Source organism: Capricornis sumatraensis, chromosome 22, assembly GCF_032405125.1.
Source record: "Capricornis sumatraensis isolate serow.1 chromosome 22, serow.2, whole genome shotgun sequence".
In the NCBI taxonomy this organism is placed as follows: Eukaryota; Metazoa; Chordata; class Mammalia; order Artiodactyla; family Bovidae; genus Capricornis; species Capricornis sumatraensis.
The window spans coordinates 18332772-18352745 of record NC_091090.1 but is presented as its reverse complement, the minus strand read 5'-3'; the positions used below and the strand labels follow the sequence as shown (position 1 = coordinate 18352745).

General features: G+C 40.8%; 1 protein-coding gene across 1 annotated transcript in view; it reads left to right on the top strand.

The window, feature by feature from the left end:
• KIF6 (kinesin family member 6) overlaps positions 1-19974 on the top strand; it is a 437260-nt gene that overhangs the window by 124737 nt on the left and 292549 nt on the right. The window contains exon 6 of the mRNA XM_068961022.1: positions 11234-11363. Within this exon, the coding sequence (XP_068817123.1) occupies positions 11234-11363 (130 nt within the window). The remainder of the gene's footprint in view (positions 1-11233; positions 11364-19974) is intronic.

Below are 19974 nucleotides of genomic sequence, written 5' to 3'. Positions count from 1 at the left end.
GTTGGAGAAGAAAATGGCAACCCACTCCAGTGTTCTTGCCTGGAGAATCCCAGGGACGGGGGAGCCTGGTGGGCTGCCGTCTATGGGGTCGCACAGAGTCAAACATGACTGAAGTGACTTAGTACATTCATTTGCACATCCAGTCACATAAGTTCACGTGTCTGGCATGCATTGTCATGTGTGTGCCTCGTCTACCAGCAGCTGTGCTTTTGTGTACAGTACTATATAGAGTGGGCGCAGTGGTACAGAATCTACCTGCCAATGCAGATTCGAACGCAGGTCTGATTCCTGGGTTGGGAAGATCCCCTGGTAAAGGAAATGGGCAACCTGCTCCTGTACTGTTGCCTAGAAAATTCCATGGACAGAGGAGCCCTGGCAAGCCACAATACATGGTGTTGAAAAAGAGTCGGACACAACTGAGCAACTGAGCACACACACCACAGGTATAGAGTGCAGTAGTTTAGTATCTTTATTTCAGTCCCAAGGTGTTCAGAAACAAGTGTAAAAGCAGCGCTGATGTATCTGGTACCACTAAGAGGTGTCAAGCGATAACAATGGAAATGATGAATAATTGAGAGAGTAGAGTGAAGTGAAAAGATGGTAGACATTGCTTGTTCCTATAACATGAATTATTCAACAGTTGGCATGATTATAAAGAACACAGACAAGATCATGGAACATGTGAAGTCTGCCATGCCAATTATGTTGACAATAATATCGAAGAAGAAGCATGGAAAAGTTATAGAGAAGATGGAAAAACTTCTCAGTGTGTAGATGTAAGATCAGCACCAGCTTTGAATCCCGCTCAGCTTAATGCTGATTCAAGAGGAAGCTAAAAGCCTTTATGAAGACTTGAAGGAGAAACTTTGGTGGCAGGCAGGGGAAGGGGTCTCCAAAATCACTGCAGATGGTGACTGCAGCCATGAAATTAAAAGATGCTTGCTCCTTAAAAGAAAAGCTGTGACAAACCTAGACAGCATATTAAAAAGCAGAGACATTACTTTGCCAACAAAGGTCCGTCTAATCAAAGCTATGATTTTTCCAGTGGTCATGTATGGATGTGAGAGTTGGACTATAAAGAAAGCTGAGCACTGAAGAATGGATGCTTTTGAACTCTGGTGTTGGAGAAGACTCTTGAGAGTCCCTTGGACTGCAAGGAGATCCAACCAGTCCATCCTAAAGAAATCAGTCCTGAATGTTCATTGGAAGGACTGATGCTTAAGCTGAAACTCCAATACTGGCCACCTGATGTGAAGAACTGACTCATTTGAAAAGACCCTGAAGCTGGGAAAGGTTGAAGGCAGGAGGAGAAGGGGATGACAGAGAATGAGATGGTTGGACGGCATCACTGACTCTGTGGACATGAGTTTGAGTAAACTCCAGGAGTTGATGATGGACGGTGGAAGCCTGGCATGCTGCAGTCCTTGGGGTCACAAAGAGTCAGACATGACTGAGCGACTGAACTGAACTGAGCTGAAGAAGAAACATGGCAAAGAATCAGAGGGTGCATCTTTTAAAGCCAGCCATGGCTGGTTTCATCCATTCAAGGCTATAGTCAACATTCTTAATGTAAAATTAAGTGACAAGATGGTGAGTGCCTATACAATAGCTACCTGGGAATTTCCTGAAATGCTTTGAGAAATTGCTGATGAAGGTGTGTATTTACCAGAGGAGGTTTTTAATGTGGGTGAGACAGGACTGTATTGGAAGAGGATGCCAGACTGAAGTTACATCAGTAAGGAGGAAAACTTGATGCCAGGCTATAAAGCAGCAAAGGATAGACTGGCTCTGCTGTTTGGTGGCAGTGCTTCCAGCAATCTGAACCTGAAGTCACTCTTAGTTTACGACCAGAAGACACAGGAGCCCGAGAAACATAGCTGCACAAGTCTCTTCCTGTTAACTCCAAAGCCTGCGTTCTGCAGGCCATTTTCCAGGACGGGTTTTCTCCACCACTTTATCCTGGAGGTAGAGAAATATTGCTTGGAGAAGGACATCCCACTCAACATTCTTTTGCCACTTGACAATGTTTGGGGTACCCCCATCCATGGATGACTTTCATCCCAAGGTCTAAGTAGTACATCTGCCAAAAAATACTACATCACTCATCCAACCTATAGTTGGATGAAGCTATAGTGACTTTCAGGAAATATTATTCATGCCACACTTGTCGTCAGACAGTAAAGGCGAGTGATAATCAGGGACAACCTCACAACAATTTTGGAAAGACTATAACATCTACAAGGGCACAAAAAATGACTTTGCTTGACGTGAGGTTAGGACCATCACCATGAATGGGGTTTGGAAGAACCTTTGCCTGCAGTTTGCTCACAGTTTGCATGGATTTGAGAAGGTGGATGAGAAGTCCAAAAACGTCTTCAGCAACTTAGTGACCCTCAGCGAGAAGCTGAAGCTAGATTTGCAAGAGGACAACTCCATGGAGCTCCTTGCTGTGCAACAGGAGGAGCTTACTAATGAAGACCTGATGGAGTTGGAGGCCCAGAGACAGGACAAAGAGGGACAAGAGGAAGGAGTAACTGAAGAACCAAAGAGATTAAGGATGCAGGAAATGCCAGGGGGTTCTCTTTATTTGAGGGGCTCTGTTAGTTTTCGAGGCACAAGGCCTGAACGTAGACTGGTACACGAACGCTGCAGCAGCCGTTCAGAATGCAGTCTAGTGCCACCATGACGTCTGTGACAAGGGAAAAACAGCTGCTACTGGTGGGCTACAGTCCATAGGGTCGCAAAGAGTCAGACACGACTGAAGCGATTTAGCACACACGCACCCAGACATCACCGGATTGTTTTTTCAAGAGAGTAGATTGAGTTGAATCCAGCGAGGAACCAGAACCTGTGCCATCAGCGTCAGGCGTGAGTGACATTGCCGCTCGCCCTCCATCTCCTGTTGGTGATGATCCTTCAGCGCCACCATCTCACACCTCCTCTGCTGGTAACTCTTCTTGCCCGTTCACTCGATGCCAGCCCCTGGATGCCAGCTGTTGCGCTATACCACTGTACTTCTCAAAGTACTGTATTGTAAGATTTGAAGTGTTCTCTTTATTTTTGGTTTTTGTGTTTTAGGTATTATTTGTGTGAAGAGTATTATAAACCTATTACACAGTACTATATAGCCAACCGTGTTAGTTGGGTACCTCGGCTAATTTTTTTGAACTTACAGACATACTCTTAGAACAGAATTTGTTCCTAGGTAGGGGACTGACATACATTAAATGACTCATTTCAGTTTTGTTCCTCTTCAGACAGGGGGTAAATCCTATACAGGTTGCTGGCACCTCTGCAATGCCAGACTTATGGTAGTACAGTTAGCTTAGGTGGTTGGTTAAGTTCTTTGGGAAATCAAAAGACCAGAGTTCAAGTCTGATAATATTATCACTAGAAATAATAATGATAGTGTTAAGGAAAGGATGTTTACCAACTGAAAAGAAAGAAGTTGATGTGGATATCAAAACAAGAGTTCATCACAACAGTGACTCAGGATGGTTTGCAGCTTTGGGGATTAAGAGGGACAAACTACTATGTACAAAACAAAAATAGCTACAGGGTATATTGTACAGCACAGGGAATATAGCCAACATTGTGCAATAACTTTAAATGGAGTAAAACTGTAAAAATAATGAATCCCCTGTTGTATGCCTGAAACTAGTATACTGCTGTAAATCAACTATACTTCAGTTTAAAAAAAAAAATGTTTTCAGCTTTCAGTTTGGACCTTTTTTTTTCCTTGATAAAGTATTTAGTTTTAGGTTCACAACAAAACTGAGAGGAAGGCACAGAGATGCCCTTGTGTCTCCTCCTCACACACATGTGTGGCCTGTCCCATCACCAGCATCACTCACCAAAATGACATGCTTGTTACCAAGAACAGACATACACTGACACGTCAAAATAACCCAGAGTCCATAACTGGTCATAGACTTTCACTCTTGGTGTTGAACATTCCACAAGTTTGGACGAATTTATAATGACAAGCACCCATCATGGTAACACACAGTGTTTTCACTGACTTTGAGTCCTCTGCACCCTGCCTAGTCATCACTACCCCATACCTCCACCCCTGGCAACCGCTGATCTTTTTATTATCTCCATAGTTTTGCCTTTCCCAAAATGTCACATAGCTGGAATCATACAGTATATAGCTCTTTCAGACTCGTTTCTTTCACTTAGTAATATGCATTTAGGGTCCTTCGTGTTTTTTCATGTCTAGATAGTTCATTTCTTTTTAGCACTGAATAGTATGACATTGTTTGTTTGTACGAAAGTTTATCCATTAGGTGAAGGGCATCTTGGTTGCTTCTAAGTTTGGGGTTGATAGGAGTAGTTTAGTTTTTTTGAGAAACTACCAAAATGGCTGTACCATTTTTGCATTTCCACCAACAATAGATGAGCATTCTTGTTGCTTTACATCCCAGCATTTGATGTCGTTAGTGTCCCGGGTTTTGGCCATTTTAATAGATGTGTACTGGTATCTCATTATTTTTTACAGTTCCATTTTCCTGATGACATGTGACGTGGAACGTCTTTTCATATGCTTATTTGCCATCTGTATATCTTCTTTGGTGAGGTGTCTGTTAAGGTTTTTGGCCCATTTTTAAATTGGGTTGTTTCCTTATTGTTGAGCTTTAAGTGTTCTTTGTATAGTTTGGATACCAGTCCTTTACCAGATGTATCTTTGGCAAATGTTTTCTTCCAGTCTGTGGCTTATTTTCTCCATCTTCAGACATTATCTTGTGCAGAACATAAGTTTTTAATTTTAATGATGATCAGTTATTTCCTTCAAGGATCATATCTTTAGTGTTGTATCCAAAAAGATGTCACCGTACCCAAGGCCATCTGGATTTTCTTCTATGTTACCTTCCAGGAGTTTTATAGTTTTGCATTTTACATTTAGGTCTGTAATTCATTTTGAGGTAATTTTTATGTGTGGTATAAAGTCTGTGTCTGGATTCATTTCTTTGTGTGTGGAGGTCCAGTTGTTCTAGAACCACATTTTGAAGAGACTGTCTTTGCGCCATTATATTGCCTTCATATCTTTGTGAAAGATCAGCTGACTGTAGTTACATGAGTCTGTTTCTGAATTCTGTGTTCCATTTCACTGATCAATTTATATATGGTTTCATCAATACTACACTATCTTGATTACTATAGCTTTATAGTAAGTCTTGAAGTTGGGTGCTCTTGGTCCTCCAACTTTGTTCTTCTCATTAAATTTTGTTTTTGTTATTCTGGGTCTTTTGCCTCTCCATATAAACATCAGGATCATCTTGTTAATATCCACCAAATAATGTGCTGGGATTATTGGGGTTTCATTGCACATGTATATCAAGTTGGAAAGAAATCACATCTGCACGGGACTGCGTCTTCCTATCCATGAACATGGAAAACCTTGCATTTATTTAGTTTTCTAATTTCTCTCATTAGAATCTTGTAATTTTTCTCCTATAAATGGTGGGCATATTTTGTTAGATTTATATCTAAATATTTCATTTTTTAAGTGCTAAGGTAAATGGCTTTGTGTTTTTAATTTCAAATTCCACTTGTTAATTGCTGTTATATAGAAAAAAAATTGATTTTTGCATATTAACTTTGTATCCTGCAGTGTTGCTATAATCACTTATTAGTTTCAGGAGTGTTTTTTATCAGTTATTTCAGGTTTTCTGCATGTCATCTGTGAGCAAAGACATCTTTATGTTTTTTCCCCCTAATCTGTATAGCTTTTATTTTATTTTCTTAAATTATTGCACTAACAAGGACTTCCAGGATAATGTTGTAAAGGAATGATGAGAGAGGATAGCCTAATCTTGTACCTGATATTACTAGGAAAGCTTTGAGTTTCTCACCATTAACTATGATGTTAGCTGTAGGATTTTTTGTAGATTATCTTTATCAAGTTGAGAAGGATCCTCTCTATTCCTAGTTTTCTGAGAGTTTTCATCATGAATGGGTGTTGAATTTTTCAAATGTTTGTTCAGCATCTATTAATATGATTATGTGTGATTTTCTTTTTCAGTTCATTGATATGATGGATTGCATTGACTGATATTTGAATGTTGAACCAACCTTATATATCTGAGATAATCCCACTTAGTCATGGTGTATAATTTTTTTATACATTGTTGGATTTGATTAGCTAATACTTTATTGAGGATTTTTACATCTATATTCTTGAGAGATATGGTCTAGAGTTTTCTCATTATGTCTTTGTCTGGTTTTGATATAAGTGTAATGCTGGCCTCATAGTATGAGTTAGAAAGTATTTCCTCTGCTTCTCTCTTTTGAACAAAATTGTAGATAGTTGGTTTAACATCTTCCTTAAATATTTGGTTGAGAACCTGGTGTCTTTATAGGCTAAAATAAATAACTCAACCTAAAGTGTCATGTGATTGGCTATATTTTCCTTATCAGTAAGAAAGTATAATATTAGATAAAATGAGAAAGAAAAGATATCTTTTTCAAGATATTAGGAAGAGTTTTCAAAATATCTTAATAGTGGTTAAATAGAAAAAGTATCCTTTTAGCCTAATCTATCTAAATTAAGACCAACAGAAAAATGTATTGCACATTCGTAAAACTTTCTTATGTGATATGTTTCAATTATTTATATTTTATAACAGAAGAAATATTTGAGATTTTTAGTCAATCTGAAGAAACTCTACCTTTGAAATTGTTTAAATGCAGGAAGGAGGGCTCCTCTTACATACTTCTCCTAAAAATGTATATCCTCCCTTCCCCCAGATCTTGCCTGTAGAGAGCTTCTGAAAATGGGTTGGGTGGGGTGAGAGGGACGGAGGTTGAAAAACACTAAACTATAGAATTTTCTCTTTCCTGAAATGAACAGCAGGGCTGTGTTTACCACCTGTGAGAAACTTTCAGTTATTTAGAAGAGCCTCATGGATACCCTCCCATTTTTATGAGGCCCACCTGCTCTTGATATTGATACTGTTCAAAGTCACGGTGACTAGACAGGGCTACCTCTTGTCTGTATGGCACCTTCATGTGATTATTAAAAGGCACCCTTGCCATCTTTTGTAAAATTGTTGTAATGTGCTGGTTTTGTTAGAAGACAATTGCCCCCGACCAGCACATGTCATAATAAATCCACATGATGTGGATTGCCACATCTTGAACATGGTGCCATTGTATAGGGCATGGCCTGTGCCAATACGTGGGGTCCCTGCAAGTAAAAAAAAAAAAAAATAGAAATCACCATAGCAGTATTTGTCTATCACATGAAAGTGAGAAACCAGATTCATTGTAACAACTCCTGGAAAGTCCCTGTTCAGCGAGTCGGTGGTACTGGAATGTCGTGGAGGTGGGATGGAGAATGGGGAGGGTTCTCCCATTGATGGCTCCATTATTGGGGACAAGAGCTTGGCCATTGCTCCTTATATGTCTTCCAGTCAGTTAGAAAGCCTAAAAATTCCAACTACTTAGCCAAATGGAAAAGATTCTCTGTTTACAGAGAAAACACAAAACTTGCTTCTTCCCCATCATTAAACAGGCTGAGTGTACTTAGCAGAACTTTTCCACTTAGGGGTCCAAGTTAAGGCTATCGGTGACTTCTTGCTCAAAATCTAAACATTTTAGAAACATTTTGTAGAGAAAACTATTCACAGGCCCTTTCAAAGAGAATCAAATAAATAGTTTGGGGGGTTTCCATCTTGGAATTAAGATGTTTATTTAAGAAACTCCAATAAAGCCCTCTTTCAAGCTATGAAAATTATAGCCAGAACGGAGTAGTGGACTAAGGATTCAGGAAATAGCTATTGATTTGTGAGAGAGCTGGGGAGTTGGGGGTGGGGGGCAGGGAAGGAAGCGACTTAATAAGAAACTTTTGCTAATGGTTCTTATTTCCTCTGACTTTGAAAAGTTCTCCACCAACAGCAGAGTTTAAAACATCCTCACCCCCAGAATAACCAATTTAGGTAAGAAGTACTCCCCAGCTCAGGCCATGCTTCTCTGAGCAAAGTATAAGAGTGGGTGGGGCTGACACGTGGGTTGTGAGGGTGAGTGCAAAAGGAATTTTCAATAAGAGCAGGCAGGGCAATAAGGGAAAGTCCAAAGCCTCTTGCCCAAGGGATTGGGCAGAAACCAGGAAAGAATCTGAGGAGAAGAACTGGCAAGGGAGACCCTGATTGGAGAAAGTTGCACCACAGAAGATTCCAGAAAGATGCCAGAGGCAGAGCCTTCTTATTAAAGGGTGCCCACAGATGAACCTGGAGCAGGGAGAGAGCCCGCTGAGAAGCCAAACTAAGCTGGACACCAACCTGTCTTTTTGTTTACTTTTCGAAACCTCAGTGGGCAAAAATAAGCAAATAGTGAGGGAAACAGAACCAGAAAAGAATCGCTTCTCATCCTTCTGGCGAAGCTCAAGTGAAGAATCAGAAAAGAATCAGAGAAATACATGGTGATGAGTTACAAAAGACGACTGCGATTTCTATGCAGAAAAACTGAAGCACGTGCAAATTGTGATCAAAGTGACACGGCCGGACGAGCACCCGGAAGTAAATATAGAAGCATAATGCTTCTGCAGTACATTGCAGATCAGAGGCTCTGAGTGATTCAGCCAGATGCTGCTGATGACAGTCTATACTCCCTGTATTATGCTTCTAACTATTCTTTGTAAGTGTAACCTAAATCAGCGAGCCGTTCAGGTTATCTAAAAGGTTGAACACTCTTAGAATTCTGTACATGCTGGTTTGCTGCACTTTTTTTTTTAAATTTCAGTGAGGTAATGGTGAGATTATGTATGACATCACATTTAGATTTTTTGACTCAGCCATGATAGAAACCCTGTGGTTGTCCAGGAAGATCCATAATCCCCAGTTGAACATTCGTTATTGCTGTGGTTAATGGGTGGCTTAGTTTACCCATCAGTGGCATGGTCAGGGAGGCAGAAAAAGGAAACTTCCTGTGGAAGGACAAACTTTTTAAAATTCACAGGGACCTCGCCTGTTAGTAGATACATGACCCAAAGTGACTTCAGCCAGTAAGATGAGTGACTCTCCTCTTTGGCTTAGGTGGAGCTGGGTGGAAAGTAACTATAAAGAAACCAGAAGCCTTCCCATATGTCCACCTTGTATGGTCATTAAAGATGAAGTCAGTAACTCTCAATCTCGGCTGCACAGTAGCATCACCTGGAGCCTTTACAGACTCTGGTACCCGGTCCACGCCGCAGAATATTCAAATCCAAACCTTTAAAGAGGACACCTGGTGCTGATGCGTTGTTTCCTTTACGTTCTGAAGACGGGTCCTGTATGCAGCCCAGCTGAGAATGACTGGATTAACGGAGACTTTCAGTGCCCGGGGAGTGTGAGCATCGTCCTCTTTGAATCATCTTCTGCTCCTTCATCACCCCCTTTTCTGATCTTGCACAGGATCGTTTTGTATCTGACTTGGTCTTACAGCGTATATCGCAGGTGACTTTGCCTCAGAGTTGAAGAATTTGTTTTCTTCTTCATGTTGAAAAAGACAGAACTCTCTTCTTTTCTCACTTCTGATGTAGTGTCTCACCACTCATTTCATGCTGTTATCTTCCTTCCCATATTAGTTAACTTCTTTCACCTTTAAGATGTAGAATCTGTAGATTTAAGAAGAATTCTGACTTTTGTATCCCTAGGGATTGCATTTACTAAACCTTCTCAAGCATTGCAGAAGAATCACAGTGGAAATAAAGCTTAAGGAATAAAGAGGGTTCCTAAAAATAGAGCACAATTCATCTATTTCAGTTTAAAAATGCCTTCATAGTTTCCAAGCTTTTTTCTTTAACTCTTAAGCATTTTTAATAAGCTGACTTATGAGCCTTGTTGAAAAATAAATAAAATACACTTGTTTCCATTAAGGGAAGAGATCTTTTTTCCATCTCATTGGTACTATTGAAGGAGACAAAAAGAAGTCCAAAACTTGGCAATGAGCTGCATTATTAGTGACATATTGGTCACAGATGGGCTGGAAAAACTACACTTTCTTCCTGCAATTAGTATTTTAAGTGCCCACAAATTACATATGAAAATCCAGATAGTCCCCTCACCAAAGGGAAGGCTGAAAAATCATGGGCTTTGCAAAATCTTCACTTTTAAAGTTTTCTAAGTGTGTTTTTGGCAGTAGGCAAGTGACACAGGTCGACTTGCTGGTCGGACTTTGAAGGGAGGCAGAGTGCTGGATGATGCCAACGCTGGCCTCCTGTCTTCAGTTCTGCTGTTGCAAGCAAGTGCAGATGCCTGGAGAGACACTTGGCAACGCTTGTGAACTGCAGATGTCCCTTCCTCCACAATTTTTACAATGATCGCAAAGGCAAAACGCAGGAGGTAGAAGGGAACTCTCGTTAGTAATTCTGTTGCTTGAATTTGTAGTCGTTTGAAAGAAGACTATTAGGAATTTAGCCAAATTGTGTTCCAGAAGTTGCCAGAAGTCCTAACAGGACTCTGAGGAGCGTTTTGACAAGCCAGCTCTTGAGACAGTGTTACGATTCACATGGGAGGAGACAGTGTTGGCACCAAAACGTCTCTTGAGGAGTTTTAACAAATGAGTGTAATTCCAGACCTAAGGATTCAGTGGAAGGAAAAGCGATGTTGTAAAGGAAGAAAGGTCAGAAAACATATCTGATGGACATAAAAATAACAATTATAAACTAGGATTTTATTATCAGACTTCTTGAGAATTTTTAACTCACCTCAGTAAGAAAACCAGGGAATAACTCCCAGAGGGATGACAAATGCCTCAATTTTCATCGTGTTTAAATTGGTGAGATAACCAGTTTGAAATGTCACATAGATTGAAGTAATATGAAATTGAACAAAAGGGAAAAATTAGAAGGAGAAAAATCAGTACCACCTAATGTAAGAAACTGAATTATGACATGGCAAAAAAAAAGGCATAGCCTAGTTTCCTGACATAGGTAGAAGGTTATCCACTGGCATTTTAAATTCAATAAGAATATGCATTTTCAGATGCTTTGGGGATCTGATGATTCCCAATAAAGCTGCCTTTGAATTAGGAGCTTGTAATGTACTTTTCAGTCCCAAAGCTATTTGGTAATACTGTCAAGGGAATGTCAGTATTGGATGCTAATCCAGTACTGTCTGGTGTCTTGTGTACTTCTTGATTTTATAAATTCAAGGCGTCATACATACGGCCTTTAAAAAAGAAACCTGTAAGAAAGACTTGAGTTTCTTTTCCTTCTCAAAGTGCCTTGTACTGTTGTTTCCTTTTTCCCCAGGAAAGTGACAGTCCTGGAGGACCCTGATCAGAATATCCACCTGAAAAACTTATCTCTTCATCAGGCGACCACAGAGGAAGAAGCTCTGAATCTGCTTTTCTTGGGCGACACCAACAGAATGATTGCAGAGGTAATCAGCTTTTCTCTGCAAGCTGTGTTTGCACGCTGTAAGATATAATGGAATCTGGGGGACAGCAATGACTTTAAAAATAATCTCATCTAAATCCCATGTTTTAGGAAAAGGAAACCTAGAACCAGAGAATTGAGGAGACTTTCTCAAGGTCTTCTAGCTAGTTAATGAGCAGGGACTAAAATCTAGTCTCTTTTAATTTTGTATTTTTAAATTTTATACAAATTGATTTGCAGCCAGCCCATGACAACTCATCAGAAGTCTTCATTATAGGAATTTTTGCATAATTTTTGCAACTTAAAATTACACAGCTTATTCTTCCTGACCTCCAGTCATCCATATACTAGCATTTGTTTACCTATCCATGGATTTTCATGGGTTTAGAGAATTAATGAAGAATTTAGAATAACACATGGAACATAGGAAGTGCTCTATGCATTTGCAGCTTTTGTTGGCAGATCCAGGAACACTGCCATGGTGTGTGGTAGAAGTATACCTCGGTGCAATTTTGGGGATATATTTGTGCTAAAAGCTATTTATTGCTAATCTGACATTCGCGCCTAACTGGTCACCTATATTTTGCCTTGGAACCATAAGCAGGAGACAGGATTAACCCAGCTGGGTCATGGGCCTCAACCAGTTACTGATTGGAGATGGAGGGTCACAAAAAAGTCTCATTCAGTGCCACTGCACTGAAAGGAGTTAAGTAGCGCTGCTGGTGATTCGAGGGGTGGTGGTGTGGAAACGGTGAGCAGCTTCCTGTGATCACAGGCACTTTCCTTTCTCAACCATGCTCCCTGACTGAGTTCCGTGCTCTACCTTGTCTCTGATGACAAACAATAGCAGAGACGATGAGCTGGGAGGAAAAGTAGTCTGAGAAAGTCTCCCTCAAGTGACTTTCTTTCTGCCCCATTTTCACCCCTGGGAATGTACCAGCTTAGATACAAGATAGATAAATGGGAGATCAGGTAGTGAAAGCACGGTGTTGACATCTGTCATTGTGCTGGGCCCTGAGTTTCTTGTTGTTTCACTGGTTCTGCATCAGTACTTTTCAACAGACTAGCTTAAAAATGTTGATTTTAAGTGCCACATATAATATGGATTTAAGGACCCTTGAATTATCATTTTCACTTAAAGAGAGAGAGCTGTGCCTAGTGTTTAATTTTGGAGTATTTTCGGTTGTTTACCGTGTTTTGCATTTGTGTATTGTTTCAACATTTTGCCCATGCAGTCATCCATCGTGCTCATTTGTCACAGTAATTGAAGAGACAGGAATAAAGGCAGATTAAGAAGTAGGGAGTGTAATAATGAAAGATTTAACATGTTTCACTAAAAATCCTCCTCCTCCATACATAGTGTAATCAACAGCAAACTGAGAGGTACAGACTGTAAATGGGTCCTGCCCACCAATGGAGTATGAAAGAGAAAAATGGTAGGTCATAAGTGCTATTGGAAAACATGAGGCGAAACCTACCCCTGCCTCTTTGCTGACCGTCTTCCTAAAGTGACTCATCCCGGAGGAGTCTAGGCCTTGTCCTCACAGTTCCATACCTTCACCTTGAATGGGTCAGGGAGGGCTCCTGGCCCTGGTTCACCACAGCCCCTGTTAGTGAATAAGCTTGGCCATTTGCACTTTCAAAGTTATGCCTCTAACTTGAGCCAATTGCATCTTTTCAGATTATTGTTGTATAAAGTTTTGAGGACCTTGAGCTTCCTTTGTATAAGCTTTTCTGTTCTACCATCTTACAAAATTCTGACAGTCTTTTCCTATTATTTACCATTGAGTGTTTCACAATAGTGTAAATAGCTGAAACCTGGAGAAGTCCAATTCTAATAATGCTGGTTGTGCATTACTTTAAAATTTTATTCTTTTTTTTTTTTTCCTGTGTGAAGCCTGATTGCTTTTAAACCAAGTCTAATAGGTTTTGGATGTTTCTGTGCTTGCTTTTATTTTTTTCTTTGGTAATAACTACCATGTTCTATCAAGAACCTACTCAGTAGACTTGTCACTGTCGTGGATACTTCTAGGTATTATTTCTGACTCTCATTTTATAGATGGAAACTAAGGCTCAAAGAGTTAGACTGCTTGCCCAAGGTCGCACTGCTAGTAGGTGGCAGAAGTGGGCTTCAGCTCCAAGTCTGACCATTTCTGAAGCTTATGTTATTTCCTTACACCAAATTCATGAGCACGGTAATCAAATTGACACATGTCAGATTTTTCAAGTGAGGATACATTTCTGAATTATTTAAAAAGCATAGCAAGGATGGAACACTTCAGTTTATCTCTTGAATTCATTGAAAGCAAATACATAAAAATATAAACGAAGAATAACTGTCAATCCCGGGAAATACTTTATTATTCAGAGTCTCCAGAGAGGCATGTTTTAGATTACAACTGAACTGTCAGAATGTAATTTGTCAGCACGCAATGAGCTTACCAGGATAAAAAGAACACACTAATCATTTTTTTTCAGAAGATGAGGTTCCCAATTTCCCATTTACACAGAGAAATCCAGAAGTTGCCATGGTAACCAAAAAACATTTGCAAAACAAAGCCTGAATATGGAGACCAAAGCAAACCTGCTCTTCCCTTTAAAGTTCTCCTACCAAGAGCCAGAATTGTAAGGAAATGTTATTAAGAGTAGCTTCATCCTCTTCTTATTTTTAGAACCCACTCTTAAATAATTTCTGTAATCCTACCAATGTTTTGAAAAAAACCTGATTATGTCCTTGGGGTAAATTTTTTTTTTTTTTTAAAGTTGATTTGCTCTGCCAAAGAGAATAAATATTGTAAAAGCTGAACTGTTTGTGACCCGACGTCAAAGCCCACCAGTGGCAAGTATGACTTCGTACTTTTTGTCTTAGCATTGAAATGTTGCTCTCAATTAATTAAACCTAATTGGGCAAGACATTCTGCATTCAATTGGCGGGCCCTGCACAGTCCCATTGCTGAGATGATTTGCCCAGCCCCACCCACAGTCTAGAGTACACTGTCCCCAAGTGTGGCCCGAGGATAGCTTGTATCAGGATACCCCATGCTAGCCCAAAGACACAGGATCCCATATCTGATGGATGGATTCATGTTCTCAGCAGTGGAGCCCAGGAATATGCATTTTAGCATTTTAAGTATGCTCAGTCTAAATTTGCGGCAGTTCAGGTTTTACTGTTAAGAAGCTGGTTGAAACCCATTCCCAGAAGTATGTGAACAGATCCCTATTCTGTACCCTTGCCAACACCACAAGATTTGAAAGTTCTGCCAATTTGGTAGTCAAAAGAATTTTGTTCTAACTTGCATTTTTGATTACCAAATTCTTTTATACCTTTATTTGCCATCTGCCTTTCTGTTTCTGTTTATTTCTACTTGCTCTTCTGTCAAGACCCAGGTAAAATCCAGGATTTTTTAAACTGCATCTTGACAGAAGCTGTCCTGGATTAACCAAATCAGATGCTCCTTCTAGGAGCAATCTCCATTGGTGAAAGTGCCATTTAAATATTCATTTTAGGAAGCCATAGTGTTGCTCAAAGTGAATAATTTGACTGCATGTATGCTAAGTCACTTCAGTTGTGTCTAACTCTTTGTGACCCATGGACTGTAGCCCTCTGTAATCTGTATGCAGGTCAGGAAGCAACTGTTAGAACTGGACATGGAACAACAGACTGGTTCCAAATAGGAAACGGAGTACGTCAAGGCTGTATATTGTCACCCTGCTTATTTAACTTCTATGCAGAGTACATCATGAGAAACGCTGGGCTGGAAGCAGCACAAGCTGGAATCAAGATTGCTGGGAGAAATATCAATAACCTCAGATATGCAGTAACACCACCCTTATGGCAGAAAGTGAAGAGGAGCTAAAAAGCCTCTTGATGAAAGTGAAAGTGGAGAGTGAAAAAGTTGGCTTAAAGCTCAACATGCAGAAAACGAAGATCATGGCATCCGGTCCCATCACTCCATGGGAAATAGATGGGGAAACAGTGGAAACAGTGTCAGACTTTATTTTGGGGGGCTCCAAATCACTGCAGATGGTGATTGCAGCCATGAAATTAAAAGACGCTTACTCCCTGGAAGGAAAGTTATGACCAACTTAGACAGCATATTAAAAAGCAGAGACATTATTTTGCCGACTAAGGTCCATCTAGTCAAGGCTATGGTTTTTCCTGTGGTCATGTATGGATGTGAGAGTTCGACTGTGAAGAAGGCTGAGCGCCGAAGAATTGATGCTTTTGAACTGTGGTGTTGGAGAAGACTCTTGAGAGTCCCTTGGACTGCAAGGAGATCCAACCAGTCCATTCTAAATGAGATCAGCCCTGGGATTTCTTTGGAAGGAATGATGCTGAAGCTGAAACTCCAGTACTTTGGCCACCTCATGAGAAGAGTTGACTCATTGGAAAAGACTCTGATGCTGGGAGGGATTGGGGGCAGGAGGAGAAGGGGACGACAGAGGATAAGATGGCTGGATGGTATCACGGACTTGATGGACGCGAGTCTGAGTGAACTCTGGGAGTTGGTGATGGACAGGGAGGCCTGGCATGCTGCGATTCATGGGGTCGCAAAGAGTTGGACACGACTGAGCGACTGAACTGAACTGATACTCCTCTTTCCATGGGATTCTCCAGGCAAGAGTACTGGACTGGGTTGCCATGCCCTCCTCCAGGGGGTCTTCCTGATCGAGGGATCAAATCCTGGGTCTGCTCCATCTCCAGTGTTGGGAGGCAAGTTCTTTACCACTAGCACCACCTGGGAAGCCCATGATTAAACTAACAAGGCATTATTTTACAAGCAACGTTGGAGAAGAGAGTAGTGTCTGGGGATCCTTTCTACCAAAACTCCACAGTACTGTCTTTAGTGAGTTAAACTGTCTCACCTTATCTAATTCCCATGTTGGAGTCGTAACCCCTAGTATCTCAGAATATGTAGCCTTATTGAGAGATAGTGTCTTTACAGAGGTGATCAACTCAAAATGGGGTCGTTCGTGTGGGCCCTAATCCAACATCCCTGGTACCCTTATAAAGCAGGAAATTTGGAGACAGGCAGATTTAGAGGGAGTGTGCCATGTGAAAATGAGAACAGTCGTCTACAAGCCAAGCAGAAAGGCCTGGGCAGAGCCTTTCCTCACAGTCCTTAGAAGGAATTACCAGCCCTGCCAACACCTCCGTTTGGGATGTCTAGCCTTCAGAACTGTAAGATAGCAAATGTCTATTGTTGAAGTTGCCTAGTTTTTGTACTGGAGAACTAACACAGTATCCAAATAACCCTTGGTATAATTTCTTATATGATCATTACCTGGTGTTTCTCTTTACCTTGATAAATTCAAAAGCAATAATATGCTAAATTCCTACATGATGCTAGTGGTAAAGAACCCACCTGCCAATGCAGGAGACATAAAAGACACCGGTTCAATCCCTGGGTTGGAAAGACATCCTGGAGGAGGGCGTGGCAACCCATTCCAGTATTCTTGCCTGGAGAATCCCATGGACAGAGGAGTCTGGCAGCTACAGTCCATGGGGTCGCAAAGAGCTGGATGCAACTGAAGTGACTTAGTACACACACCATATGCTAAATATATATAGTATGATGGGCTTCCCAGTTGGCACTGGTGGTAAAGAATCTGCATGCCAGTGCAGGAAACACAAAGAACATGGGTTTGATCCCTGGGTCAGGAAGATCCCTTGGAGAAGGAAATGACAACCTACTCCAGTATTCTTGCCTAGAAAATCCCATGAACAGAGGAGCCTGGTGAGCTACAGTCCATGGGGCTATAAAGAGTTGGAGAAGACTGAGAGACTGCACACACACATATAATATAACATTTGGAAAGACACTACAGTTCTCAGCTAGCAGCTGTTTAAAACAAGACTATAGTCGTGTTCTGCTGTAGTCTCTCAGCACCTGGCAGCTACGTAGTTGGTCAGTCATTAATTTTTACTTTTTTAATTCACGTGGAGAAGAAGACTTGACGATTTCAGGAGAAAGGGCCTGTAATCCCAGGCCCAGAATTGGGGTGATTTTATGGTACATAGTGCCTCTTGGGGAGTACAGAGGATATCACAGATGACTTTGACATTTTAAAATTTAATTTGTGGTGCTTCAACCCTTTTGGAAGAGGTTACTTTCTAAATAACCAGCCTACCAACAGCATTTATGAGATTTGTAAATTATTTTCCCAGGAGCTCTTAGAGGTCTTTCTGCCTAATTCTTCGGTTGAAATTTAAAAAAAAAAAAAAAGTATACTCAATGTATCTGAGTTGTACTGATGTGTTTTGTAAGTTCTCAGACTTTGCACTCCACCAAACTTTTTTACTGAGTTGTGTGACCTTGCGGAAGTGCAAAGGCAGTTGGGAGACAGGCTGTGAATGGAGTTAGTAGGTTTGTGCAGATACTGGTACTGAAACAGCTGTCATTGGACACGTTGTCTAATAGCATGAGGACAGCACAGGAAGGAAAGAGCAATTTTACTGTGTGATTGTGTTTGTCAACAGCTCTCTAAGCCTCAATCTCCTTGTGTAGCATGTGTGAAAAACAAGAGAATTTGGGTTGCAATTAGAGTTCTGGCATCATATTCCACTAGACCATTAGAGAGACACTGAATAAAATAACCTCACAGATTTTTTTTTGAAAGATTTATTAGTTGTATATAATTAGCAAGTGTACTCCAAGACTTGTAAACCTGGGAAGCTCAAAATACTTGACAGGCTAAATCCATTTCACCCTGCTCTTATTATAATAAGAAGAGCATTCATTTATCATTAACGCTCAATAGGCAGCTAGTTCAGTTCAGTTCAGTCACTCAGTCGTGTCCAACTCTTTGCGACCCCATGAACTGCAGCACGCCAGGCCTCCCTGTCCATCACCAACGGCCAGAGTCTACCCAAACACATGTCCATTGAGTCGGTGATGCCATCCAACCATTTCATCATCAGTCATCCCCTTCTCATCCTGCCCTCAATCTTTCCCAGCATCAGGGTCTTTTCCAATGAGTCATCTCTTCCCATCAGGTAGCCAAAGTATTGGAGTTTCAGCTTCAACATCAGTCCTTCCAATGAACACTCAGGACTGATCTCCTTTATGATGGACTGGTTGGATCTCCTTGCAGTCCAAGGGACTCTCAAGAGTCTTCTCCAACACCACAGTTCAAGAGCATCAATTCTTTGGCACTCAGCTTTCTTTATAGTCCAACTCTCACATCCATACATGACTACTGGAAAAATGATAGCCTTAACTAGATGGACCTTTGTGGACAAACTAATGTCACTGCTTTTTAATATGCTGTTTTCGTTGGTCATAGCTTTTCTTTCAAGGAGTAAGCGTCTTTTAATTTCATGGCTGCAGTCACCATCTGCAGTGATTTTGGAGCCCCTCAAAACAAAGTCAGCCACTGTTTCCACTGTTTCCTCATTTATTTGCCATGAAATGATGGGACCGGATGCCATGATCTTAGTCTTCTGAATGTTGAGCTTAAAGCCAACTTTTCCACTCTCCTCTTCCACCTTCATCAAGAGGCTTTTTAGTTCTTCCTCACTTTCTGCCATAAGGGTGGTGTCATCTGCATATCTGAGGTTATTGATATTTCTCCTGGCAATCTTGATTCCAGCTTGTGTTTCTTCCAGTCCAGCGTTTCTCATGATGTACTCTGCATAGAAGTTAAATAAGCAGGGTGACAATATACAGCCTTGACGTACTCCTTTTCCTATTCGGAACCAGTCTGTTGTTCCATGTCCAGTTCTAACTGTTGCTTCCTGACCTGCATACAGGTTTCTCAAGAGGCAGGTCAGGTGGTCTGGTATTCCCATCTCTTTCAGAATTTTCCACAGTTTATTGTGATCTGCACAGTCAAAGGTTTTGGCATAGTCAATAAAGCAGAAATCGATGTTTTTCTGGAACTCTCTTGCTTTTTTGATGATCCAGCGGATGTTGGCAATTTGATCTCTTGTTCCTCTGTCTTTTCTAAAACTAGCTTGAACACCTGGAAGTTCATGGTTCACGTAATGCTGAAGCCTGGCTTGGAGAATTTTGAGCATTATTTTACTAGCGTGTGAGATGAGTGCAATTGTGCAGTAGTTTGAGCATTCTTTGGCATTGCCTTTCTTTGGGATTGGAATGAAAACTGACATTTTCCAATTCTGTGGCCACTGCTGAGTTTTCGAAATTTGCTGGCAAATTGAGTGCAGCACTTCCACAGCATCATCTTTCAGGATTTGAAATAGCTCAACTAGAATTCCATCACCTCCACTAGCTTTATTCGTAGTGATGCTTTCTAAGGCCCACTTGACTTCACATTCCAGGTTGTCTGGCTCTAGGTGAATGTGAGTGATCACACCATTGTGATTATCTTGGTCATGAAGATCTTTTTTGTACAGTTTTGTGTATTCTTAACACATCTTCTTAATATCTTCTGCTTCTGTTAGGTCCATACCATTTCTGTCCTTTATCGAGCCCATCTTTGCATGAAATATTCCCTTGGTATCTCTAATTTTCTTGAAGAGATCTCTAGTCTTTCCCATTCTGTTGTTTTCCTCTATTTCTTTGCATTGATCGCTGAGGAAGGCTTTCTTATCTCTTCTTGCTATTCTTTGGAACTCTGCATTGAAATGGGAATATCTTTCCTTTCCTCCT